Raw genomic sequence first — 27942 nt, forward strand, 5'->3', positions numbered from 1 at the left:
TCAGTCCCAACCTGAGTGAAGTGGTCATGCTGGAGAAAGAGAGGAGAGTGAGTGAATGAGTGAGTGAGTGAGTGAGTGAATGAGGAGAGTGAGTGAGTGAGTGAGTGAGGAGAGTGAGTGAGTGAGTGAGTGAATGAGTGAGTGAGTGAGTGAGTGAGGAGAGTGAGTGAGTGAGTGAGGAGACTCAGAGCTGCAGGCTCACACTGGCACTGATCTAGCAGAACTTCCTGTTTACATCTTCACAGCACTTCACACTGGTGTGGTTGATAAGATCCCCAGTGCACGGATGATTCCAGCAGCAATTCAACCCAGGCTGACATGAGCCAGACATGCACGCACACACACACACACACACACACACACACACACACGCACGCGCACGCATGCATGCATGCACACACTCGCACACACACTCACACAGGAGCGCACGAACACACACGCACACATGCGTACACACGCACATGCGCACGCACGCATACACACGCACATGCACACGCACGCACACACACACAAGCGCACACACACGCTCACACACACACTCACACACACACTCACACACATGCGAACACACGTGTACACACACGCATGCACATATGTGCACACCCAAACATGCACATGCACACACACACACATGCATGCACTCATGTGCACACACACACACACACACACACACACGTTTATGTGTGTATATGCAAGATTGTGTACTTACAAGGTCCTTTTGGCACGGCTGTGTGGAACTGCAGGAAGTACAAAAGGCTGGAATTAGATTTTTTTTCTCTGTATTTATTAAATGCACTGAAACTGTTGAGAAGACAACACTTCATTTCCCAAATCCACCATTCAGTGATACAAGAACCAGCTTCACACTTCTGGTCGTAAAGGCCGACTGTCACACAGTGTGCAACACGAGGTCGCCACAAAACAGCAAGATGACTCTTCAGTCTCGGGATGACAAGGGTTAAAACTCCATTTTAAAACCATTTCCAGTATACGACAAGGGTTAAAACTCCATTTTAAAACCATCACCAGTATATGACAAGGGTTAAATCTGCAGTTTAAAACCATCACCAGTATATGACAAGGGTTAAATCTGCAGTTTAAAACCATCACCAGTATATGACAAGGGTTAAAACTCCATTTTAAAACCATCACCAGTATATGACAAGGGTTAAAACTCCATTTTAAAACCATCACCAGTATATGACAAGGGTTAAATCTGCAGTTTAAAACATCTGCACTGGTGGGTTGTCTTACGCAACTTTTCAAAAATCATTTAAGCAGAATAAAACAGCTTTTTAAAATTCCTATTGGAAGCTTTAAACATGTTGTAGAAAAATGAATATTACCTGTGGATTTTTCATCTGGGTCTCCGCTAGACAAAACATAAATAAACAAAGACATGAAAATGTGCAGAATGTACAATAGGACATACTCAAACATATCATCTAATATCAACACGAGCTGAACCGTACTGCCACCTCATCGTGTTTATGGCTCGAATCACTATGTTCAGGAATCTGGCGTCAGCGTGAAGAGCAGAGGGGCGTGTGGCAGAGCAGGGCGCCACATTACCTGCAGAGTTCCCTGCCAAGCTCCGCCCCCACCATGCCAAGCCCCGCCCCACCACCCCACCAAGCTCGTCATTAGTGTGAACGTCATGAGCGCTCCAAAGCGTGCACCACAGCACACACCAGAGGACACGTCCTGGTGTTTGGGTTGATTTTGATCCAGAAGAAAAAAAACGTGCATTCTCACAACTCTGAACTCTGAACGAGCCCAGTTTAATTTCTACTAAAACACCACCAGATTTCATTAGAACTGTTAAAGCTCCCTGTTTTTTAGATATAAAAGCTGACCACCTTTCCATAGGAGATTAAATCTCATTCACTTGGCATGAGGCATCAAACCTCGTCACTCTGAAAACCCTGACGATCACATGACAGGAAGGAACACAAAACAGAGAAGTAAAACACAGGGACAGGGGAATACACCACTCAAACATTTCAAGCAGGTGTGTAAAAGTGCTATTGCCCTACCCCCTCTACACACAGGCCTTTTTACACACACCACTCTACACTTCCACTCGTCATCTACACGCAGGCCTCTACACACAGCCTGTTACCCACACCAACAACAAAAACAGTGTTGGTGAAATCACTAACACTGCAATAACCGTAACTGCCGTCATTGCATTTATGTATGGTGGAATCTGGCCTCAAACGAACAGTGCTAGAATGACATATAAACCCATGAGAAGCAATAAGTGTTGTCAGTTGATTATTTATAACTTACTTCTCTTCTCCTCATTGTTGTCAGTCGCACCCTTTCAAACAAACAGAAGGAGGAACTTTTTTTGCGTGAGATTTAAACGGCCATATTTTCTCTCACCGGGCAGCATTTCGTAGCCGCAGTACTCCGTTGCCGCTGCCGCCGGCGTCTGATTGGCTGGGGTCGAGCAGATGTACGCGGGCACATTGGGCGCAGTTGTGTTTCCCGCCGTGCTCCCCACCGCCCGGACCTTTGGCTTCACCGTGCTGTACAGTGCCTCGGGGACGCTCGTGCGACTGCTCCGCTCGGCGTTGTCATAGTGATGGACAGAGAGGGCCGCAGGGGGCGGTTTGGTCTTGCTGACAACCGCGTAAGTGTCGTTCATTTTGGTGGAGGAAGGAGGATGAGAGGACCTGGGTCGGAGTGGGGGAGGTTTCCTACACAGGGAGGAAGAGGAGGAGGAAGATAACAAAGATGATGCAGTATGTTTGTTGCACATATTCAGTAAAATGAAACCAAACGTACTTGCTGCTACATTGCCTTGCTATGCTATTTTCACTGACTTTGCAAAAAACATTTTTCCATCCGTCGTACACTCATGGAGAAAATGTTCAGAACCTCTGCATGTTTTCCAAGCTGGGGACAGCTGACAAGTTTGTTTGGAATTGAAACTGCTAACAGCTCCCATTTTAGACTCACCAGATGACGCGTTCTAGCAATTCTGGTCAATCAAAAGCAGATATAAGTCTTTTCAAGCATCTTCCGCCACTGCTGGTGTTTATTAATACATGAGTGTAACCACAACCATTCTGCAGTTAACCAACCACAGTCTCCACTTATTTGCACCACTATGATCATAAGTTTAAAGGTTATTTTTCGTTTCTATTCTAATGATTCATTTTATACAGCTAATACGGATACACTTCTGAAAATACAGTTTGGCCTTATTCAGACACACCAATGGCGCCGCCTGACCATAAATGAGCATGTTTTAGGTGGGTTCTGATTCTGCTCAAGGTATGGACCCTGATTTTGCCCTGCGATTAGTTTAGTGCAACCAAAGCTGCAATGAAAGGCCGTGGTGTGACCCATGTGGTTGACTGTGTGCCGAGCTGCCCAAGAAACTCAGAATGCACATTTCCACATCACTGCAAAGAAAAAAAAATCTAAATCTGGTCCTTTAACCACCTAGCGCACGCATCCATAAGAAGTGAAAGTTTGTTTGCTGCATTTGTTGCTGCTTTTGTGTTTGGTCATTACTTTTATCTTCATTTTAGGGATTTTTGATTAAAATCAAAAAATTTTTTGATTAAAATCAAAAATTATATTACTTTAATATAATTTATTATCATAATATAAACTGTTGCATTTTTCCAATGTAAAACACAACAGTTAGACCCAGATTAAGCCGTTAAAACTGCAATTTTAGTCTCAGACACTTTTAGTGTAAATTATTATTATAATTTTAAATTTAATTTGAAAATTGCAAAGTGCAGCAGAGTAGTATATATGCAACTGGACACAGCACCCTGTTACACAAAATAATACCATTTACACAATAACATAGATGTTTCGCTATTAGACAGCAGTTTATATGGCTCTGGTTGGACTGGAGTCCTGACTGTGGTGACAAAACGCTAAAGTCCAGGTCAAACAGACAGAAATAAAAAGGTACAATCACAATTGCTATACACTGAACAGTCAAAATGCATTTTGTGATATGTGATACAATCCAAACACAGTGTGTTTCAAACAGAACAATATATTGATGTTATTATATTATATCTTAGTAGTTATATTTATATTTTATACATATGTTTTATTTTATAATACATACCAATTAATAATCATCATTTCTGTGTGAGCAGGGTGGTCTCTTTGGCCAAGGATCAGTGAACAGGTGGACTTAAACAGCAGATTAAACATTCACAGCAAGCTTTCCATGTCAATAATGAAGCGTATTTCTCCACTACACCAGATTACAGAGGGATACACAGCAAATAAATCCCCTTGCATCCTACAGAGGACTAGGTCTGAGCACTGCGTCTACAGTCTAACACTCACATGTCTTTGAGACAAACACAGACAGTTCTGCTGTTGTCTGAAGTTTATCTCCTGTTTTTCGTTACCTGAACTACAGAGACAGCCGAACCTTCTGAGGAGCTTCTGTTTATCTGTGTGTGTGTGTGTGTCTGTGTGTGTGTGTGCAGGTGCTGTTACCTTGTTCTTTGGTCAAAGTTAGCACCGCTGACAGACGCTGACCTCAGGGCTGGCTTCGGGGGGACCACGTTGACATAGAAGCTTGGAGGAACCTGCAACACACACACACACACACAGCAGAAGTAACCGTGCTCTGAAGCCTGGGCGATGGGCGTGGCAGACGAGACACTTGTCAGGACGCTGCGATAGCAGCATTTGCATAGAGGAAGTCCTGCATGAGAGCGTTTCCTGTAACGCTCCTCTGTGTTTTAACGCCAGCAGCAGCAGATCTTGGGGAAGTGCAGCCATAACAACCCGAAAGGGCCTCTCAGAGCTGCATTCAGACTTTGAATTCACACCTCACTCTCTCTCTCTCTCTCTCTCTCATGAACGACAGAACAAAAGTGCTCATTGTAGAGGTTATCAGTCCCAATTTGAACACCTGCAATGTGTAGATCAGCAATTCCCTGATTCTAACACACCTGACTTGTCAGCTGTCAGTGGCTGGGCCCTTTGTAGCAGGAGAGAAAGAGCAGGGCAGACATTAAACCAGAACTGGACGCCTAAGTTCTGTTTGAGCGTCTGCCATCTGGTGGCTAAGGATAGTAATTACATGACAGCTGTTAGGAATATGTGGGAGTAGCTTGAATTTTTTATGAGCAATGTGATTAAAAACCTACTTTGGTCTGATTTTGGTTAGGCTGTGAAGGTTCTCTCACAGCCTGCTCAAACATGTGTGCCACAGTATGAAACAAAAACTCATACTGCTCCTGAAATGATGAACACACACACACACACACACACACACACACACACACACACACACACACACACACACACACACACACACACACACACACACACAGGGCACAGATTACATTCACTCTAATCTAGGGAGAAACTGAAGATTGAAGTAACATCTTTGAATTAATCAAAATCTACAAAATTGACCATGGCTATGATTTACATGATTATCATTCCTTTGAATGTTCATCAAAACACAGATGACTCAAATAAGAACTGTGAATAAGAACTGTACATAAGAACCGTACTTTAGTTTGTACAGCTGATGGCCGTTGTCTCCTCAGTTCCAACACTATATCCATAATGCTGAAATCCTCTTCGATTTTCTGTTACATAGTAATATGCAAACTTATAAAGATGTAACATTTCAATATCAGTCACTACTGAAATGTTTATTTCTCATTAAATGTAATCCATCATTTTATAAAAACACATTGTGAAGTGTTCAGCCATTTCTACATCCTTCAGTTTTGTTTCCAAAAGCACAGACTGCAACTCTCTGAAGTCTACTGGGAAGAAGATATGTAACATTTAACAGAACGCACACTGGTACACACCAGCAGTGTTTTAAAGAAGCATCCTTACCTTTGTATCTAGTAGATCACTAACGTAGTCGATGGCACAGATCACTCCAGTTCTCCCACATCCGGCACTGCAAAAGCAGTGAGTCAATACACAGCAATCACTCAACGCCGCCAGCCCGAGTCTCAGATCACACGTGGCCCCTGAGGGCCCCGCTGTGGGACACAGACCCTGTACTGCTGCACAGTGCATTAGTAATGAGGGAATTAGTACAGGACTCTGTGAGTTAACTGGCTATTGCAGTGCCCCATCAGGTGCTGAATATTTAACATGTCTCGCCTTGTTCAGATGGTGGGATTGAAATGCATGGAGCAGGCGAGGTGTGGGCGGAGTCCACCACCCACCGCCGCCTCTCACCCTGATGAATATTCATGGGCAGATGGGTCATTTGTCAAAAGGACGGGCAGTTTCAAAGTGTGTGACTTACAAAGCTGTTGACTTGCATGCATGCGTGTGTGTGTGTGTGTGTATGTGTGTGTGAGAGAGAGAGAGAGAGAGAGAGAGAGAAAGACCTGCAGTGGATAAGCATAGGTGTTGTGTTGTGGCTCTGTCTGATATGAGCCTGTTCCATCATTCCCAGAATGCCATCCGGCATGTTTGGAATTCCGTGATCTGGCCAGGCTGTATACTGGAACTGGGACACCGTATGAGTTTCCTGCACACAGAAGAAAGTTCTGGATTTTATATATTGATGTCAGTATAGAATTTAAAAAACATTTTTTTCTGGCTTCATTAATTGTTACAGAGTTTTGCTTCATGTGTTTCTACAAACATTATTCTGTTACATGAGCGAGTGAGAGACAGGAAACCGAGGAGAGAGAAGTTAAAAGAAGACACGTTTATTTTTATTAGCATGTAGCATGAACGAACACTACACACGTGAGTCTCGAACAAACACAAACAATGAACACATATCTACACACACTATATACACTCACAGTAACATGACACAAGTGCAGCGTATAAAGCACACCAAGGAGACCAAGGAATGACACAAATGAACAAATGCACGAACACACACACACACACACACACACACACACACACACACACACACACACACACACACACACACACACACACACACACACACACACACACTCTCTCTCTCTCTCTCACACACACACACACACACACACACACACACACACACACACACACACACACACACACACACTCTCTCTCTCTCTCTCACACATACGCACACACACACACACACACACACACACACACACACACACACACACACACACACACACACCAAGATACTCATGGAAACGCTCATATACAGACAAACATAAACACACACACCTGCCCAGGGGGAGGGGTTGGGGGCTGGACCATGACACATGGTATATTTTACAGAAACAGTGTTCTACAGACCAGGGGAGGTTGCACAGAGGGAACAGTGCTGTAAACGTACATCACAGTATTTCACTGCCAGCGTTCGGAGTATCACTTCCTCGTTTGGAAATGACTCTTCGACCTGTCAGAACAATGACAGCACACACAGGAATTTCAGCAACAGTGTTTCTCTCCAGTCTCAGTACAGATAGAGTAACACTCATCACCCTCACCACACACAACACTCATCATCCTCGCCACACACAACACTCATCACCATCGCCACACACAACACTCATCACCCTCGCCACACACAACACTCATCACCATCGCCACACATAACACTCATCGCCATCGCCACACAAAACACTCATCACCCTCGTCACACACAACACTCATCACCCTCGTCACACAAAACACTCATCACCCTCGTCACACACAACACTCATCACCCTCGCCACACAAAACACTCATCACCCTCGTCACACACAACACTCATCACCATCGCCACACTCAACACTCATCACCCTCACCACACTCAACACTCATCACCATCGCCACACACAACACTCATCACCATCGCCACACACAACACTCATCACCCTCGCCACACTCAACACTCATCACCCTCGCCACACAAAACACTCATCACCCTCGCCACACAAAACACTCATCACCCTCGCCACACAAAACACTCATCACCCTCGTCACACACAACACTCATCACCCTCGTCACACACAACACTCATCACCCTCGCCACACACAACACTCATCACCCTCGCCACACACAACACTCATCACCCTCGCCACACAAAACACTCATCACCCTCGCCACACAAAACACTCATCACCCTCGCCACACAAAACACTCATCACCCTCGCCACACACAACACTCATCACCCTCGCCACACACAACACTCATCACCATCGCCACACTCAACACTCATCACCCTCACCACACACAACACTCATCACCCTTGCCACACTCAACACTCATCACCATCGCCACACACAACACTCATCACCCTCGACACACACAACACTCATCACCATCGCCACACACAACACTCATCACCCTCGCCACACACAACATTCATCACCCTCGCCACACAAAACACTCATCACCCTCGCCACACACAACACTCATCACCCTCGCCACACACAACACTCTTTACCATCGCCACACACAACACTCATCACCATCGCCACACACAACACTCATCACCATCGCCACACACAACACTCATCACTAGGGTTGCAGCGGTAACCGGTTTCACGGTATACCACGGTATTAAAATGCACGGTTATCATACCGTGTGCGTTTGCTTATTACCGGTAAAAAGCAAGCCAGCGGAGAAACTGACCCGCGCATGCGCAACTCCGCTCCGGTTCAGCTACTAAGCACACAGCAGTGAGAATGGCAGAAAGTGCATTAGACTTAACAAATTTTTTAACAAAAAAAAAAGCTTAACTAAAATCAGCGGCGAAAATGACGTAATCGCGGTGGCTCCGCCGGTGAGCGCGGGTCTCGCGCGCTGTCGATTCGCGAGGTCGTGCACGTCTCGAATTTTGTAACTTTGCGCGCGTCGCGCCTCAGCGCAATGAACAAAGTCATGTTTGCAGGGTTCATACACCTTTATAAGGTGGAATTAAAGCACTTGTACGTAACTTTAAAGGTCCGTTTCAATATTTCCCAGCACCTTAAACTTAATTAAGTTAAATATTTATACATATACTCAAAATAATTCGCTTTTTATTAAATTATTTAATGGTTGTTTATTTTCAAAACGCCCAGTCTTAACGTCTTCACGTTCTCTCGTGTTTCGTCCTGGAATTACAAGAGGCTCGTATTTGTTAACGTAATACAAAAGAACTGTGCCGAGTCGCGCGCTACGGTCACTAGTGAAAGTGTAAATCCATAGATTTTTAAGGTCCTTGCTTTCACTGGATGTGAAAGATGCCATTAATTTACATGCGTTCATTTTCAAAATTTTACGTGCCTGTTTTTCATATGTTAAAACCAGACTCGGTGTGAAAGCCTTAAAATAGAAATCTCTATTGTGAGGGTCATGTCAGAAATAAATCCTCTCTTTCTGCAGTATCTGGTTATATTCTAACTTGGCAGTACAACGGACGTTTACAACAGTTGTTGATCAGACACTGACCCAGGTTGAGTTTATCAGATATTAAATAATTTAAACTTAAAATATAGCCGCAAGCGGCGATTGGCGGGTTCACACAAAAAAAGGCACAAAAGCCCAAAGGGTCTTTTAGACCAACAAGTGATATGAAGCTACTTCAGTCCAAAAAATGGACAGATAAAGTAATTTGCAAAAAATTATTCAACTGGGGCAATAAAGGCCCAAAAGATCAAAACAAAATGTAATGGCAAAATGATTCAGATCATAGAAGTTAATCAGTGCTGTGATTAGCTTTGTATGTGTGTGTTTGTGTGTTTTTTCATGTATGCAGTAAGGGCTTCTTGAGGCTTTTTTGGTTGGCTTGAGCAAAGGAATACAGCTGAAGTAGAATTTTGTTTCTAGGCCATACAGTGTGGAAGATATTAGCAAAATGATTCAGACCATACAACTAAATCAAATGCTGAGATTAGGTTAAAAGCACTGACACACTGATCCAGGGGCCTAGTCAAATAAATATACCTTTGGCTGAATTTGTCAGAAGTTGTGAACATAGCAGCAGGAGAGCTCTTGTTAATGCCCCACATGTAAACCCCACTATTTAACCCTTTTCATTTAGCTGACAAAATCTGTCACATGTGAATCTCAAACAAACCAAAGAGTGATGGCTTACTATACAATAAAATAACACAAATATTCTTATCTTTGCCTGTTCATGATGTTCTCATCCCTACTCTGACATGTTCTCACTGTTGTGCCCATAGTAGGGAGGCCACTAGGAATGTGTATCTAACAAGACTTTGATGATAAGTAAAGCATGCAGTTATATAGAGGTTGTGTGTGAAATGTGAATTACATATCTCTGTCCTCTCATGTCATTTCAGGATGTATAGAGGGCATGTGTTGAGAGTGTGGATGGAAAAATGAAGCTAAATATCAGTTAGTGTGTTGGAAATGGCTAGAGAAATGTATATATGAAGCATATAGGAAGTCCTGTGTGAGGGTGTGTGGAAAAAAGAAGCTAAATATCTGTATATGTCACTGGGTAATTGATAGTAATGGCTAGAATTAGTGTGTATGTGAAACCTATAGGCCAGAGAGGCCTTTGTTTTTGTGAGTGCATGTGAAGGAGAGAGAGGGGGAGGGAGAGCCCAAGGGTTGTAAAGTGTTAGAAGGATGGGGGAGTGGAGGAGGGGGGCAGCGTGTGTAAGAACGTGCGTGTCTTAGCAGCTGTCTATGCCTCCCTGCACTGGTCAGTATGGAAAATGAAAATATTCACTGTAGAGCCGTTTGCAGGCGGATTTGGCTCAAACTTGGCACACTTCACCACAATGGTCATGTGAATGTGGATGTCAGTTTTCATAACAATCAGACATACTATGGCGTAGTTATTGAACTGTGAATTTGATGTGTTACGATGGTAGCATTGTGATGTATATGAAAAATATTAATTTGTGAAAACCTTAGGATTTTCTTGCTAATCTTAGCATTTCAGAGTCTGCTGAGTATTACAAGGTGTGATTTAAAGGTGATGGAGTTAAAATGCTAGGACTAGTATGAAAATGACAAGTTATATATATTTGATAATAGTGAAAAAGTGGTACATTTTTGCAAAGCACATGTAATTAGAAAGTTGCTAGGAATTCTGCATACAATCATATGAGTGCAAGCATTTCTTGATAAGTGAAAATATGTAGGAGAAATTCTGGATTTTCTAGTATAGCGCCACCTAGTGGTGCAATTCCCTTCTAACATGAGTATGTCTTAGAGGGTGTGTACATGAACATACCATGTCAGTTTCATGTGTATGTACCTATGGTAAGTCTGTCAAATGGCCAATTAATTAAAATTAAAATTAATTGGCTTATGGCGGCCATGTTTTTTGAGTGATGAGGTCATCATTGTGTGCCTTGATACCACTTGGGCCCCTGATGACGTCTGTAAAGTTTGGGCTTGATGTGACTAATGGTTTCTGAGAAACAAATTTCCCCATGTTATAGCGCCCCCTATTGGACAATCGTGGCCAGCTTTGACCTGTGACCTCTGAGTCATGTGCCCTAACAACTGATAAATTTTCATGAAGATTGGTCAAAGCATTGCTGAGATATAGCTGCTGAAGTAAATTTAGCCACGCCTCAGAGCTATTGATTGACATGTGACAGTCAGACTGTATACCAATGTCACAGTTTTGTTGATATTCATTGACAATGAGATTCTTGTGAATATTTTGACACCAAGATTGTGGTGATCAGATAAAAAACCAGGGACTAGTATAAAAAAATAGGTTTTGCATATTATGCAAATTAGCAAAAAATCTAAGTAGGCGGAGCTTAATGGTTGTATATGAATAGTCCTATTGAATTTTGCCAAGGAATCCATAAAAAGTGGAATTTTGTTTCTATGACTTACGGATTGGGAGATATGGACCAAACGACAAAATGGTGTGCTATAGCGCCACCATCAGGCCAATGTGGGTCTCTGTACTTGAGTCTGGTCCTTGGACCATACATTATCAATTTGCCAAGTTTGGTGTTTCTAGGCCTTACGGTCTAGGCTGCACAATGCGTTTTAGGTCAAAAAATGGGCAAAAGAATAATAATAATAAGAAGAAAGAAAAATCCTAACAATTACAATAGGGTTCCCACACTATGTGTGTGAACCCTAAATATAGCCGCAAGCGGCAATTGCGGGTTCACACACGAAAAAGGCAAAAAAGCCCAAAAAATTGGCAAAATGATTCAGATCAGAAGTAAATCACATGCTGTGATTAGCTTTGTGTGTATGTGTGTTTGTGTGTTTTTTGATTTAAGCAGTACATATTGGCTTGATCCAAGGAATGCAACAGAAGTAGAATTTTGTTTCTAGGCCCTACAGTGTGAAAGATATTGGAAAATAAAAGTGAAAAGAAGCTGTTTGGGTTTGGCCAGTGTGTGCTCTACAGATAGTGTGTGATGACATCTGCATGTGTCAGAAAGGGAGACACAGAAACAGCACATCTGGCTAGGGCTGCATCTATGTGAACAATATAGGAAGGCCTGCATGTGTCCATACATGATTGGGACTGTATATTACCGACAGAGATTCAGGGAGCCAGAGACTATGCTTTGTTAATTCACTCCTTGCACGCCTAACACGACTGTCCGTGTATTCAAAGTATGAACGTAGTCTGCAAAGCCTGCCATAACATGACTGACATGACTGGCATGACTGACATAACTGATATGACTGGAATGACTTCACTGGCATGATGAACAAAAATAACATGACTGATATGACTGACAACTGGCATGACTGGAATGAGTGACATGACTAGCATGACTGTAATGACATGACTGATATAAGTGACATGACTGGCATGACATGACTGATATGACTGACACGACTTATGTCTGACATGACTGGACTGACATGACTGACATCTGCTTGTGTCAGAAAATGAGACACAGAAATAGCACATCTGGCTAGGGCTGCATCTATGTGAACAGTATAGGAAGGCCTGCATGTGTCTATACATAATTGGGCCTGTATATTACCGACAGAGAGAGATTGAGGGAGCCAGAGACTATGCTTTGTTAATTCACTCCTTGCACACCTTGCATGCCTAACATGACTGTCCGTGTATTCAAAGTATGAATGTGGACTAACATGACTGATTTGACTGACATAACTGGCATGACTGTAATGAATTGATTATTTGACTTATATGACTGACAGGACTGATATGACTGATATGACTGGACTGAAATGACTGGCATGGCATGCCTGATATGACTGATACGACTGACATTGCTGGCATGACTGACATATACTATACATATACTATAAATATGCATACAAACTATACATACATTTAGGTAGAAGTGTGTGTGTGTGTGTGTGTGTGTGTGTGTGTGTGTGTGTGTGTGTGTGTGTGTTTTAGTCAAAGAGTAATGGGTATACATGGCTAGGGCAGTGTGTATGTTAAACCTATAAGTAGGTGTGTGTGTGTGTGTGTGTGTGTGTGTGTGTGTGAGAGAGAGAGAGAGAGAGAGTGTGTTTTCAAAAACAGAAGCTAAACGTCAGTTTGTGTGTTTGTATCTGGGTTACTCATAGAGAAATGGGTAGGTATGGCAAGGGCAGTGTGAAAGCTACAGAGGCCTGTGTTTTTGTAAGTGCATGTGAAAGAGAGGGGGGGGAGGTAGGGCCCATGGGTTGTAAAGTGTTGGAAGCAAGGGGGAGTGTGAGGGGAGTGGAGGAGGGGGGGGCAGAGTGTGTGAGAAAGGCACGTGCGTGTGTGGCTTAGCAGCTGTGTATGCCTCCCTCCACTGCTTTGTATGGAAAATGAAAATATTCACTGTAGAGCTGTTTGTGGACGGATTTGGCTCAAAATTGGCACATCGCACCACAATGGTCATGTGAATGTGGATTTCAATTTCCATAACAATCAGACATACTATGGCGTAGTTATTGAACTGGGAATTTGATGTGTTATGATGGTAGCATTGTGATGCATATGAAAAATATTAATTTGTCAAAAACTTAGGATTTTTTCGCTAATCTTAGCATTTCAGAGTCTGCTGAGTATTACAAGGTGTGATTTAAGGTGATGGAGTTAAAATGCTAGGACTAGTATGAAAATGGCAAGTTATATATATTTGATAATAGTAAAAAAGTGGTACATTTTTGCAAAGCACATGTAATTACAAAGTTGCTAGGAATTCTGCATACAATCATATGAGTGCAAGCATTACTTGATAAGTGAAAATATGTAGGAGAAATTCTGGATTTTCTAGTATAGCGCCACCTAGTGGTGCAATTCCCTTCCAACATGGGTATGTCTTAGAGGGTGTGTACATGAACATACCATGTCAGTTTCATGTGTATGTACCTATGGTAAGTAGGTCAAATGGCCAATTAATTAAAATTAAAATTAATTGGCTTATGGCGGCCATGTTTTTTGAGTGATGAGGTCATCATTGTGTGTCTTGATACCACTTGACCCCATGATGATGCCTGTAAAGTTTTGGCTTGATGTGACTAATGGTTTCTGAGAAACAGTTTTTCCCATGTTATAGCGCCCCCTATTGGACAATCGTGGCCTGCTTTGACCTGTGACCTCCGAGTCATGTGTCCTAACAACTGATAAATTTTCATGAAGATTGGTCAAAGCATTGTTGAGATATAGCTGCTGAAGTAAATTTGGCCACGCCTCAGAGCTATTGATTGACATGTGACAGCCAGGCTGTATGGAAATGTCACAATGTTGGCGATAGGTTTTGATAATGAGATTCTTCTGAGTAGTTTGATACCAAGATTGTGGTGATCAGATGAAAAACCAAGGAGTAGTAGGCAAAAGTAGGTTTTGCATATTATGCAAATTAGCAAAAAATCTAAGTAGGCGGAGCTTCATAGTTGTATATGAAATGTCCTATTGAATTGAGCCAAGGAATGCATAGGAAGTGGAATTTTGTTTCTATGACTTATGGTATGGGAGATATGGGCCAAAATGTCACATAGTGTGCTATAGCGCCACCATCAGGCCGATGTGGGTCCCTATAAGTGAGTGTGGTCCTTTTGACCTAGAGAACAAGTTTGGCAAGTTTGGTGTGTCTAGGCCTTACGGTTTAGGCTGCAGTATCATTTATAGACAGCAAAATGGGCAAAAGAATAATAATAATAAGAAAAAATAGCCGCGAGCGGCAATTGGCGGGTTCACACACGAATAGGCCTCTTGGCCTCAATAGGCAGAGGCCCAAAAGGTCCTTTAGACCCTAAATGTGAAAAGAAGCTGTTTGAGTGGAAAAAAATGCACAAATAAATCAATGTGCAATAAAAGGTTCAATTGGGGCACTAAAGGCCCAAAAGGATCAAAATAATGTGTATTGGGAAATTGAGTCAGATCACAGAACTAAATCACATGCTGAGATCAGCTTTGTGTGTGTTTGTGTGGTGTTTCATGTGAGCAATAGTTTTCAGTCCGTTCCGATGTTTGGCCACTAGATGGAGCCCAAGTACCACCATACTGATATCTCATTAATCTCAGTAATGCAATATGACATTTTGGTGAATTAAAAGGTTCATTTCTGGTCAGGCAGTGCACTTTTTGTTATAAGATGCAATTGCAATGTTATAGAACTTATTGATCTGGATCATACAAGACCAATTACTTGTCTGTATTCTGCATAACAAGATTGCAGCATGAGTTTTTATGTTTTCTTAGGTTTTTGGGTACTGTAGCGCCCCCGACAGGCCAATTTGAACCAAACTTGGCATACCTCACAAGGACTTCAGGATATAAAAGCCTTTCAAATTGGGAGTTGATTGCATACATGGTTAATGAGTTATAGCAATATAGGTCATATATGGCATGGCCACAATGATATAATGGGAAAATGGACCAATCAGATAAATAAAAATCCAACATTTTTTTAATCAGTTTTTACCTACAGAGTCTACTGATTATGCTCATAGCAATTTTTCCATAATTGGATCAAATTCCTATGACTAGTTTGTAAATAGCTATTTTCAAACAATAGATGAATGTGACAAAAGTATGCATTTTTTAATAGGACTTGTAATTGCAAAGTTGTCAGGTCTACTGCAAGGAATAAAAAGAAACAAGTTGCATGTTCCTAAGTGAAAATTTGGAGGAGTTATGCATGATTTTCACAAATAGCGCCACCTAGTGGCCAAATGTTTTAAAACTGCACAGCATGACACATAGTCCTGGGATATGCACAGTGGTGAGGTTTCATGTTGTTTGGCCAATGGTAAGTCTGTCAAATGGCCAATTAATTCAAATAAAAATTAATTGGCTCATGGCGGCCATGTTTTTTGAGTGATGATGTCATCATTGTGTCTCTTGATATCACTTGGGCCCCTGATGATGCCTGTAAAGTTTTGGCTTGATGTGACTAATGGTTTCTGAGATACAGTTTTTCCCATGTTATAGCGCCCCCTAGTGGACAATCGTGGCCAGCTTTGACGTATGACCTCGTAGTCATGTGCCCTAACAACGGTTAAAATTTTATGAAGATCGGTCAAAGCGTTGCTGAGATATGGCTGTTTAAGTAAATTTGGCCACGCCTTGGAGCTATTGATTGACATGTGACAACCAGACTGTATGCAAATCTCAAAATGTTTTTAAGCAACTTTGATAATGAGATTCTCCTGAATATTTTGACACCAAGGATGTGGTGATCCGATAAAAAACCAGGGACTAGTATAAAAAAGTAGGTTTTGCATATTGTGCAAATTAGCAAAAAATCTAAGTAGGCGGAGCTTAATGGTTCTTGAGGCTTTTTTGTTTGGCTTGAGCCAAGGAATCCATCAGAAGTGGAATTTTGTTTCTAGGCCCTACGGTTTGGGAGATATGGACCAAAACGCAAAATGGTGCGCTATAGCGCCACCATCAGGCCAATGTGGGTCCCTGTCTCTATTTCTCTCATTGCACACCTGCTGCACCTTGGTGCCAAGTTTGGTCTTTCTGGGCCTTACGGTTTAGGCTGCAGTATGCGTTTTACAGGGGGAAAAATAATAATAAATATAGCCGCAAGCGGCAATTGGCGGGTTCACACACGAATAGGCCTCTTGGCCTCAATAGGCAGAGGCCCAAAAGGTCCTTTAGACCCCAAAATGTGAAAAGAAGCTGTTTGAGTGGAAAAAATGCACAAATAAATCAATGTGCAAAAAAAGGTTCAATTGGGGCACTAAAGGCCCAAAAGGATCAAAATAATATGTATTGGCAAAATTATTCAGATCACAGAACTAAATCACATGCTGAGATCAGCTTTATGTGTGTTTGTGTGGTGTTTCATGTGAGAAATAGTTTTCAGTCAGTTCTGGTGTTTGGCCACTAGATGGAGCCCATGTACTATCATACTGATATCTCATTAATCTCAGTAATGCAATATGACATGTTGGTGAATTAAAAGGTTCATTTCTGGTTAGGCAGTGCACTTTTTGTTATAAGATGCAATTGCAATGTTATATAACTTATTGATCTGGATCATACAAGACCAATTACTTGTCTGTATTCTGCATAACAAGATTGCAGCATGAGTTTTTATGTTTTCTTAGGTTTTTGGGTACTGTAGCGCCCCCGACAGGCCAATTTAAACCAAACTTGGCCAACCTCACAAGGACTTCAGGATATAAAAGCCTTTCAAATTGGGAGTTGATCACTTACATGGTTTATGAGTTATAGCAATAAAGGTCATTTATGGCATGGCCACAATGATATAATGGGAAAATGGACCAATCAGAAAAATAAAAATCCAACATTTTTTTACTCAGTTTTTACCTACAGAGTCTACTGATTATGCTCATAGCAATTTTTCCATAATTGGATCAAATTCCTATGACTAGTTTGTAAATAGCTATTTTCAAACAATTGATGAATGTGACAAAAGTATGCATTTTTTAACAGGACTTGTAATTGCAAAGTTGTCAGGTCTACTGCAAGGAATAAAAAGAAACAAGTTGCATGTTCCTAAGTGAAAATTTGGAGGAGTTATGCATGATTTTCACAAATAGCGCCACCTAGTGGCCAAATGTTTCAAAACTGCACAGCATGACACATAGTCCTGAGATATGCACAGTGGTGAGGTTTCATGTTGTTTGGCCAATGGTAAGTCTGTCAAATGGCCAATTAATTCAAATAAAAATTAATTGGCTCATGGCGGCCATGTTTTTTGAGTGATGATGTCATCATTGTGTGTCTTGATATCACTTGGGCCCCTGATGATGCCTGTAAAGTTTTGGCTTGATGTGACTAATGGTTTCTGAGATACAGTTTTTCCCATGTTATAGCGCCCCCTATTGGACAATCGTGGCCAGCTTTGACCTATGACCTCGGAGTCATGTGCCCTAACAACTGTTAAAATTTTATGAAGATCGGTCAAAGCGTTGCTGAGATATGGCTGTTTAAGTAAATTTGGCCACGCCTTGGAGCTATTGATTGACATGTGACAACCAGACTGTATGCAAATCTCAAAATGTTTTTAAGCAACTTTGATAAGGAGATTCTTCTGAATCTTTTGACACCAAGGTTGTGGTGATCGGATGAAAAACCAGGGACTAGTACAAAAAAGTAGGTTTTGCATATTATGCAAATTAGCAAAAAATCTAAGTAGGCGGAGCTTAATGGTTCTTGAGGCTTTTTTGTTTGGCTTGAGCCAAGGAATCCATCAGAAGTGGAATTTTGTTTCTAGGCCCTACGGTTTGGGAGATATGGACCAAAACGCAAAATGGTGCGCTATAGCGCCACCATCAGGCCAATGTGGGTCCCTGTCTCTATTTCTCTCATTGCACACCTGCTGCACCTTGCTGGCAAGTTTGGTCTTTCTGGGCCTTACGGTCTAGGCTGCAGTATGCGTTTTACAGGGGGAAAAATAATAATAATAAATATAGCCGCAAGCGGCAATTGGCGGGTTCACACACGAATAGGCCTCTTGGCCTCAATAGGCAAAGGCAAAGGTCCTTTAGACCCTAAATGTGAAAAAGAAGCTGTTTGAGTGGAAAAAATGCACAAATAAATCAATGTGCAAAAAAAGGTTCAATTGGGGCACTAAAGGGCTAAAAGGATCAAAATAATGTGCATTGGCAAAATAATTCAGATCACAGAACTAAATCACATGCTGAGATCAGCTTTGTGTGTGTTTGTGTGGTATTTCATGTGAGCAATAGTTTTCAGTCAGAATATGGCCACTAGATGGAGGCCAAGTACTACCATACTGATATCTCATTAATGTCAGTAATGAAATAGGATATTTTGGTGAATTAAAAGGTTCGTTTCTGGTCAGGCTGTGTACTTTATGTAAAAAAAAAAGATTCAGTTGAGGCACTAAAGGCCGAAAAGGATCAAAATAATGTGTATTGGCAAAATGATTCAGATCACAGAACTAAATCACATGCTGAGATCAGCTTTGTGTGTGTTTGTGTGGTGTTTCATGTGAGCAATAGTTTTCAGTCAGTTTCGGTGTTTGGCCACTAGATGGAGCCCAAGTACTATCATACTGATATCTCATTAATATCAGTAATGCAATGACATTTTGGTGAATTAAAAGGTTCATTTCTGGTCAGGCAGTGCACTTTTTGTTATAAGATGCAATTGCAATGTTATAGAACTTATTGATCTGGATCATACAAGACCAATTACTTGTCTGTATTCTGCATAACAAGATTGCAGCATGAGTTTTTATGTTTTCTTAGGTTTTTGGGTACTGTAGCGCCCCCGACAGGCCAATTTGAACCAAACTTGGCATACCTCACAAGGACTTCAGGATATAAAAGCCTTTCAAATTGGGAGTTGATTGCATACATGGTTTATGAGTTATAGCAATATAGGTCATATATGGCATGGCCACAATGATATAATGGGAACATGGACCAATCAGATAAATAAAAATCCAACATTTTTTAAATCAGTTTTTACCTACAGAGTCTACTGATTATGCTCATAGCAATTTTTCCATAATTGGATCAAATTCCTATGACTAGTTTGTAAATAGCTATTTTCAAACAATAGATGAATGTGACAAAAGTATGCATTTTTTTTTAGGACTTGCAATTGCAAAGTTGTCAGGTCTACGGCAAGGAATAAAAAGAAGCAAGTTGCATGTTCCTAAGTGAAAATTTGGAGGAGTTATGCATGATTTTCACAAATAGCGCCACCTTGTGGCCAAATGTTTTAAAACTGCACAGCATGACACATAGTCCTGAGATATGCACAGTGGTAAGGTTTCATGTTGTTTGGCCAATGGTAAGTCTGTCAAATGGCCAATTAATTCAAATAAAAATTAATTGGCTCATGGCGGCCATGTTTTTTGAGTGATGATGTCATCATTGTGTGTCTTGATATCACTTGGGCCCCTGATGATGCCTGTAAAGTTTTGGCTTGATGTGACTAATGGTTTCTGAGATACAGTTTTTCCCATGTTATAGCGCCCCCTAGTGGACAATCGTGGCCAGCTTTGACCTATAACCTCGGAGTCATGTGCCCTAACAACTGTTAAAATTTTATGAAGATCCATCAAAGTGTTGCTGAGATATGGCTGTTTAAGTAAATTTGGCCACGCCTTGGAGCTATTGATTGACATGTGACAACCAGACTGTATGCAAATCTCAAAATGTTTTTAAGCAACTTTGATAATGAGATTCTCCTGAATATTTTGACACCAAGGTTGTGGTGATCCGATGAAAAACCAGGGACTAGTACAAAAAAGTAGGTTTTGCATATTATGCAAATTAGCAAAAAATCTAAGTAGGCGGAGCTTAATAGTTCAAATTTATTTTTTATTTGCCTTGACCCAAGGAATCCAACAGAAGTGGAATTTTGTTTCTAGGCCCTACGTTGTGGGAGATATGGACCAAAACGCAAAATGCTGCGCTATAGCGCCACCATCAGGCCAATGTGGGTCCCTGTCTCTATTTCTCTCATTGCACACCTGCTGCACCTTGTTGCCAAGTTTGGTCTTTCTGGGCCTTACTGTCTAGGCTGCAGTATGCGTTTTACAGGGGGAAAAATAATAATAAGAAAAACTTCAGCAATTACAATAGGTTTCCCACACTGTGTGTGTGAACCCTAATAACAAGCGGCAATTGGCGGGTTCACACACGAATAGGCCACTTGGCTTCAATAGGCAATAGACCCAATAGGTCCTTTAGACCCAAAAGAAGCTGTTTGAGTGGAAAAAATGCACAAATAAATCAATGTGCAAAAAAATTTTCAATTGGGGCACTAAAGGCCCAAAAGGATCAAAATAATGTGTATTGGCAAAATGATTCAAATCACAGAACTAAATCACATGCTGAGATCAGCTTTGTGTGTGTGTTTGTGTGGTGTTTCACGTGAGCAATAGTTTTCAGTCCGTTCTGATGTTTGGCCACTAGATGGAGCCCAAGTACCACCATACTGATATCTCATTAATCTCAGTAATGCAATAAGACATTTTGGTGAATTAAAAGGTTCATTTCTGGTCAGGCAGTGCACTTTTTGTTATAAGATGCAATTGCAATGTTATAGAACTTATTGATCTGGATCATACAAGACCAATTACTTGTCTGTATTCTGCATAACAAGATTGCAGCATGAGTTTTTATGTTTTCTTAGGTTTTTGGGTACTGTAGCGCCCCCGACAGGCCAATTTGAACCAAACTTGGCATACCTCACAAGGACTTCAGGATATAAAAGCCTTTCAAATTGGGAGTTGATTGCATACATGGTTTATGAGTTATAGCAATATAGGTCATATATGGCATGGCCACAATGATATAATGGGAAAATGGACCAATCAGATAAATAAAAATCCAACATTTTTTTAATCAGTTTTTACCTACAGAGTCTACTGATTATGCTCATAGCAATTTTTCCATAATTGGATCAAATTCCTATGACTAGTTTGTAAATAGCTATTTTCAAACAATAGATGAATGTGACAAAAGTATGCATTTTTTAATAGGACTTGTAATTGCAAAGTTGTCAGGTCTACTGCAAGGAATAAAAAGAAACAAGTTGCATGTTCCTAAGTGAAAATTTGGAGGAGTTATGCATGATTTTCACAAATAGCGCCACCTAGTGGCCAAATGTTTTAAAACTGCACAGCATGACACATAGTCCTGGGATATGCACAGTGGTGAGGTTTCATGTTGTTTGGCCAATGGTAAGTCTGTCAAATGGCCAATTAATTCAAATAAAAATTAATTGGCTCATGGCGGCCATGTTTTTTGAGTGATGATGTCATCATTGCGTGTCTTGATATCACTTGGGCCCCTGATGATGCCTGTAAAGTTTTGGCTTGATGTGACTAATGGTTTCTGAGATACAGTTTTTCCCATGTTATAGCGCCCCCTATTGGACAATCGTGGCCAGCTTTGACGTATGACCTCGTAGTCATGTGCCCTAACAACGGTTAAAATTTTATGAAGATCGGTCAAAGCGTTGCTGAGATATGGCTGTTTAAGTAAATTTGGCCACGCCTCGGAGCTATTGATTGACATGTGACAGCCAGACTATATGCAAATCTCAAAATGTTTTTAAGCAACTTTGATAATGAGATTCTCCTGAATATTTTGACACCAAGGTTGTGGTGATCCGATAAAAAACCAGGGACTAGTATAAAAAAGTAGGTTTTGCATATTATGCAAATTAGCAAAAAATCTAAGTAGGCGGAGCTTAATGGTTCTTGAGGCTTTTTTGTTTGGCTTGAGCCAAGGAATCCATCAGAAGTGGAATTTTGTTTCTAGGCCCTACGGTTTGGGAGATATGGACCAAAACGCAAAATGGTGCGCTATAGCGCCACCATCAGGCCAATGTGGGTCTCTGTGCTTTAGCACGGTCTCGCAAAGAGACTACACCATTCTGCCAAGTTTGGTGTCTCTGGGCCTTACGGTCTAGGCTGCAGTATGCGTTTTATGCGGAGAAAAATAATAATAATAATAATAATAAGAAAGAAAAAACCCGACAATTACAATAGGTTTCCCACACTACGTGTGTGAACCCTAATAATAAGAAAAATCTCAGCAATTACAATAGGTTTCCCACACTACGTGTGTGAACCCTAAATATAGCCGCAAGCGGCAATTGGCGGGTTCACACACGAATAGGCCACTTGGCTTCAATAGGCAATAGACCCAATAGGTCCTTTAGACCCAAAAGAAGCTGTTTGAGTGGAAAAAATGCACAAATAAATCAATGTGCAAAAAAATGTTCAATTGGGGCACTAAAGGCCCAAAAGGATCAAAATAATGTGTATTGGCAAAATGATTCAAATCACAGAACTAAATCACATGCTGAGATCAGCTTTGTGTGTGTGTTTGTGTGGTATTTCATTCGAGAAATAGTTTTCAGTCCGTTCCGATGTTTGGCCACTAGATGGAGCCCAAGTACTACCATACTGATATCTCATTAATCTCAGTAATGCAATATGACATTTTGGTGAATTAAAAGGTTCATTTCTGGTCAGGCAGTGCACTTTTTGTTATAAGATGCAATTGCAATGTTATAGAACTTATTGATCTGAATCATACAAGACCAATTACTTGTCTGTATTCTGCATAACAAGATTGCAGCATGTGTTTTTATGTTTTCTTAGGTTTTTGGGTACTGTAGCGCCCCCGACAGGCCAATTTGAACCAAACTTGGCATACCTCACAAGGACTTCAGTATATAAAAGCCTTTCAAATTGGGAGTTGATTGCATACATGGTTTATGAGTTATAGCAATATAGGTCATATATGGCATGGCCACAATGATATAATGGGAAAATGGACCAATCAGAAAAATAAAAATCAAACATTTTTTTAATCAGTTTTTACCTACAGAGTCTACTGATTATGCACATAGCAATTTTGCCATAATTGGATCAAATTCCTATGACAAGTTTGTAAATAGCTATTTTCAAACAATAGATGAATGTGACAAAAGTATGCATTTTTTAACAGGACTTGTAATGGCAAAGTTGTCAGGTCTACTGCAAGGAATAAAATGAAACAAGTTGCATGTTCCTAAGTGAAAATTTGGAGGAGTTATGCATGATTTTCACAAATAGCGCCACCTAGTGGCCAAATGTTTTAAAACTGCACAGCATGACACATAGTCCTGGGATATGCACAGTGGTGAGGTTTCATGTTGTTTGGCCAATGGTAAGTCTGTCAAATGGCCAATTAATTCAAATAAAAATTAATTGGCTCATGGCGGCCATGTTTTTTGAGTGATGATGTCATCATTGTGTGTCTTGATATCACTTGGGCCCCTGATGATGCCTGTAAAGTTTTGGCTTGATGTGACTAACGGTTTCTGAGATACAGTTTTTCCCATGTTGTAGCGCCCCCTATTGGACAATCGTGGCCAGCTTTGACCTATGACCTCGGAGTCATGTGCCCTAACAACTGTTAAAATTTTATGAAGATCGGTCAAAGCGTTGCTGAGATATGGCTGTTTAAGTAAATTTGGCCACGCCTTGGAGCTATTGATTGACATGTGACAACCAAACTGTATGCAAATCTCAAAATGTTTTTAAGCAACTTTGATAATGACATTCTCCTGAATATTTTGACACCAAGTTTGTGGTGATCCGATGAAAAACCAGGGACTAGTATAAAAAAGTAGGTTTTGCATATTATGCAAATTAGCAAAAAATCTAAGTAGGCGGAGCTTAATGGTTCTTGAGGCTTTTTTGTTTGTCTGAAGCCAAGGAATGCACCTGAAGTGGAATTTTGTGTCTAGGCCCTACGGTTTGGGAGATATGGACCAAAACGCAAAATGGTGCGCTATAGCGCCACCATCAGGCCAATGTGGGTCTCTGTGCTTTGGCACGGTCTCGCAAAGAGACTACACCATTCTGCCAAGTTTGGTGTCTCTGGGCCTTACGGTCTAGGCTGCAGTATGCGTTTTATGCGGAGAAAAATAATAATAAATATAGCCGCAAGCGGCAATTGGCGGGTTCACACACGAATAGGCCACTTGGCTTCAATAGGCAATAGACCCAATAGGTCCTTTAGACCCAAAAGAAGCTGTTTGAGTGGAAAAAATGCACAAATAAATCAATGTGCAAAAAAATGTTCAATTGGGGCACTAAAGGCCGAAAAGGATCAAAATAATGTGTATTGGCAAAATGATTCAGATCACAGAACTAAATCACATGCTGAGATCAGCTTTGTGTGTGTTTGTGTGGTGTTTCATGTGAGCAATAGTTTTCAGTCAGTTTCGGTGTTTGGCCACTAGATGGAGCCCAAGTACCATCATACTGATATCTCATTTTTATCAGTAATGCAATGACATTTTGGTGAATTAAAAGGTTCATTTCTGGTCAGGCAGTGCACTTTTTGTTATAAGATGCAATTGCAATGTTATAGAACTTATTGATCTGGATCATACAAGACCAATTACTTGTCTGTATTCTGCATAACAAGATTGCAGCATGAGTTTTTATGTTTTCTTAGGTTTTTGGGTACTGTAGCGCCCCCGACAGGCCAATTTGAACCAAACTTGGCATACCTCACAAGGACTTCCCGATATAAAAGCCTTTCAAATTGGGAGTTGATTGCATACATGGTTTATGAGTTATAGCAATATAGGTCATATATGGCATGGCCACAATGATATAATGGGAAAATGGACCAATCAGATAAATAGAAATCCATTATTTTTTTTATCAGTTTTTACCTACAGAGTCTACTGATTATGCTCATAGCAATTTTTCCATAATTGGATCAAATTCCTATGACTAGTTTGTAAATAGCTATTTTCAAACAATAGATGAATGTGACAAAAGTATGCATTTTTTAATAGGACTTGTAATTGCAAAGTTGTCAGGTCTACTGCAAGGAATAAAAAGAAACAAGTTGCATGTTCCTAAGTGAAAATTTGGAGGAGTTATGCATGATTTTCACAAATAGCGCCACCTTGTGGCCAAATGTTTTAAAACTGCACAGCATGACACATAGTCCTGAGATATGCACAGTGGTAAGGTTTCATGTTGTTTGGCCAATGGTAAGTCTGTCAAATGGCCAATTAATTCAAATAAAAATTAATTGGCTCATGGCGGCCATGTTTTTTGAGTGATGATGGCATCATTGTGTGTCTTGATATCACTTGGGCCCCTGATGATGCCTGTAAAGTTTTGGCTTGATGTGACTAACGGTTTCTGAGATACAGTTTTTCCCATGTTATAGCGCCCCCTATTGGACAATCGTGGCCAGCTTTGACCTATGACCTCGGAGTCATGTGCCCTAACAACTGTTAAAATTTTATGAAGATCGGTCAAAGCGTTGCTGAGATATGGCTGTTTAAGTAAATTTGGCCACGCCTCGGAGCTATTGATTGACATGTGACAACCAGACTGTATGCAAATCTCAAAATGTTTTTAAGCAACTTTGATAATGAGATTCTCCTGAATATTTTGACACCAAGGTTGTGGTGATCGGATGAAAAACCAGGGACTAGTACAAAAAAGTAGGTTTTGCATATTATGCAAATTAGCAAAAAATCTAAGTAGGCGGAGCTTAATGGTTCTTGAGGCTTTTTTGTTTGGCTTGAGCCAAGGAATCCATCAGAAGTGGAATTTTGTTTCTAGGCCCTACGGTTTGGGAGATATGGACCTAAACGCAAAATGGTGCGCTATAGCGCCACCATCAGGCCAATGTGGGTCTCTGTGCTTTGGCACGGTCTCGCAAAGAGACTACACCATTCTGCCAAGTTTGGTGTCTCTGGGCCTTACGGTCTAGGCTGCAGTATGCGTTTTATGCGGAGAAAAATAATAATAATAATAATAATAAGAAAGAAAAAACCCGACAATTACAATAGGTTTCCCACACTACGTGTGTGAACCCTAAATATAGCCGCAAGCGGCAATTGGCGGGTTCACACACGAATAGGCCACTTGGCTTCAATAGGCAATAGACCCAATAGGTCCTTTAGACCCAAAAGAAGCTGTTTGAGTGGAAAAAATGCACAAATAAATCAATGTGCAAAAAAATGTTCAATTGGGGCACTAAAGGCCCAAAAGGATCAAAATAATGTGTATTGGCAAAATGATTCAAATCACAGAACTAAATCACATGCTGAGATCAGCTTTGTGTGTGTGTTTGTGTGGTATTTCATGTGAGAAATAGTTTTCAGTCCGTTCCGATGTTTGGCCACTAGATGGAGCCCAAGTACTACCATACTGATATCTCATTAATCTCAGTAATGCAATATGACATTTTGGTGAATTAAAAGGTTCATTTCTGGTCAGGCAGTGCACTTTTTGTTATAAGATGCAATTGCAATGTTATAGAACTTATTGATCTGGATCATACAAGACCAATTACTTGTCTGTATTCTGCATAACAAGATTGCAGCATGAGTTTTTATGTTTTCTTAGGTTTTTGGGTACTGTAGCGCCCCCGACAGGCCAATTTGAACCAAACTTGGCATACCTCACACGGACTTCAGGATATAAAAGCCTTTCAAATTGGGAATTGATTGCATACATGGTTTATGAGTTATAGCAATATAGGTCATATATGGCATGGCCACAATGATATAATGGGAAAATGGACCAATCAGAAAAATAAAAATCCAACATTTTTTTACTCAGTTTTTACCTACAGAGTCTACTGATTATGCTCATAGCAATTTTTCCATAATTGGATCAAATTCCTATGACTAGTTTGTAAATAGCTATTTTCAAACAATAGATGAATGTGACAAAAGTATGCATTTTTTAATAGGACTTGTAATTGCAAAGTTGTCAGGTCTACTGCAAGGAATAAAAAGAAACAAGTTGCATGTTCCTAAGTGAAAATTTGGAGGAGTTATGCATGATTTTCACAAATAGCGCCACCTAGTGGCCAAATGTTTCAAAACTGCACAGCATGACACATAGTCCTAAGATATGCACAGTGGTGAGGTTTCATGTTGTTTGGCCAATGGTAAGTCTGTCAAATGGCCAATTAATTCAAATAAAAATTAATTGGCTCATGGCGGCCATGTTTTTTGAGTGATGATGTCATCATTGTGTGTCTTGATATCACTTGGGCCCCTGATGATGCCTGTAAAGTTTTGGCTTGATGTGACTAATGGTTTCTGAGATACAGTTTTTCCCATGTTATAGCGCCCCCTATTGGACGATCGTGGCCAGCTT

At 40.8% G+C, this 27942-nt stretch overlaps 1 protein-coding gene across 3 annotated transcripts in view; it reads right to left on the bottom strand.

Annotated features, from left to right (window-relative positions):
* Positions 1 to 27942, bottom strand: part of ptpn18 (protein tyrosine phosphatase non-receptor type 18) — a 101128-nt gene that overhangs the window by 13040 nt on the left and 60146 nt on the right. For all 3 annotated transcript variants that reach the window (XR_013130578.1, XR_013130579.1, XM_077004077.1), the window contains 9 exons: positions 7277 to 7339; positions 6366 to 6508; positions 5857 to 5923; positions 5520 to 5597; positions 5148 to 5237; positions 4489 to 4580; positions 2389 to 2705; positions 1347 to 1372; positions 710 to 737 (listed from right to left, as the gene is read on the bottom strand). Coding sequence is in view for 1 of the 3 variants with exons in the window: in XM_077004077.1 (XP_076860192.1) it covers positions 710 to 737; positions 1347 to 1372; positions 2389 to 2705; positions 4489 to 4580; positions 5148 to 5237; positions 5520 to 5597; positions 5857 to 5923; positions 6366 to 6508; positions 7277 to 7339 (904 nt within the window). In the remaining 2 variants the exon portion in view is untranslated. The remainder of the gene's footprint in view (positions 1 to 709; positions 738 to 1346; positions 1373 to 2388; positions 2706 to 4488; positions 4581 to 5147; positions 5238 to 5519; positions 5598 to 5856; positions 5924 to 6365; positions 6509 to 7276; positions 7340 to 27942) is intronic.

Source organism: Brachyhypopomus gauderio, chromosome 4, assembly GCF_052324685.1.
Source record: "Brachyhypopomus gauderio isolate BG-103 chromosome 4, BGAUD_0.2, whole genome shotgun sequence".
Taxonomy (NCBI): Eukaryota; Metazoa; Chordata; class Actinopteri; order Gymnotiformes; family Hypopomidae; genus Brachyhypopomus; species Brachyhypopomus gauderio.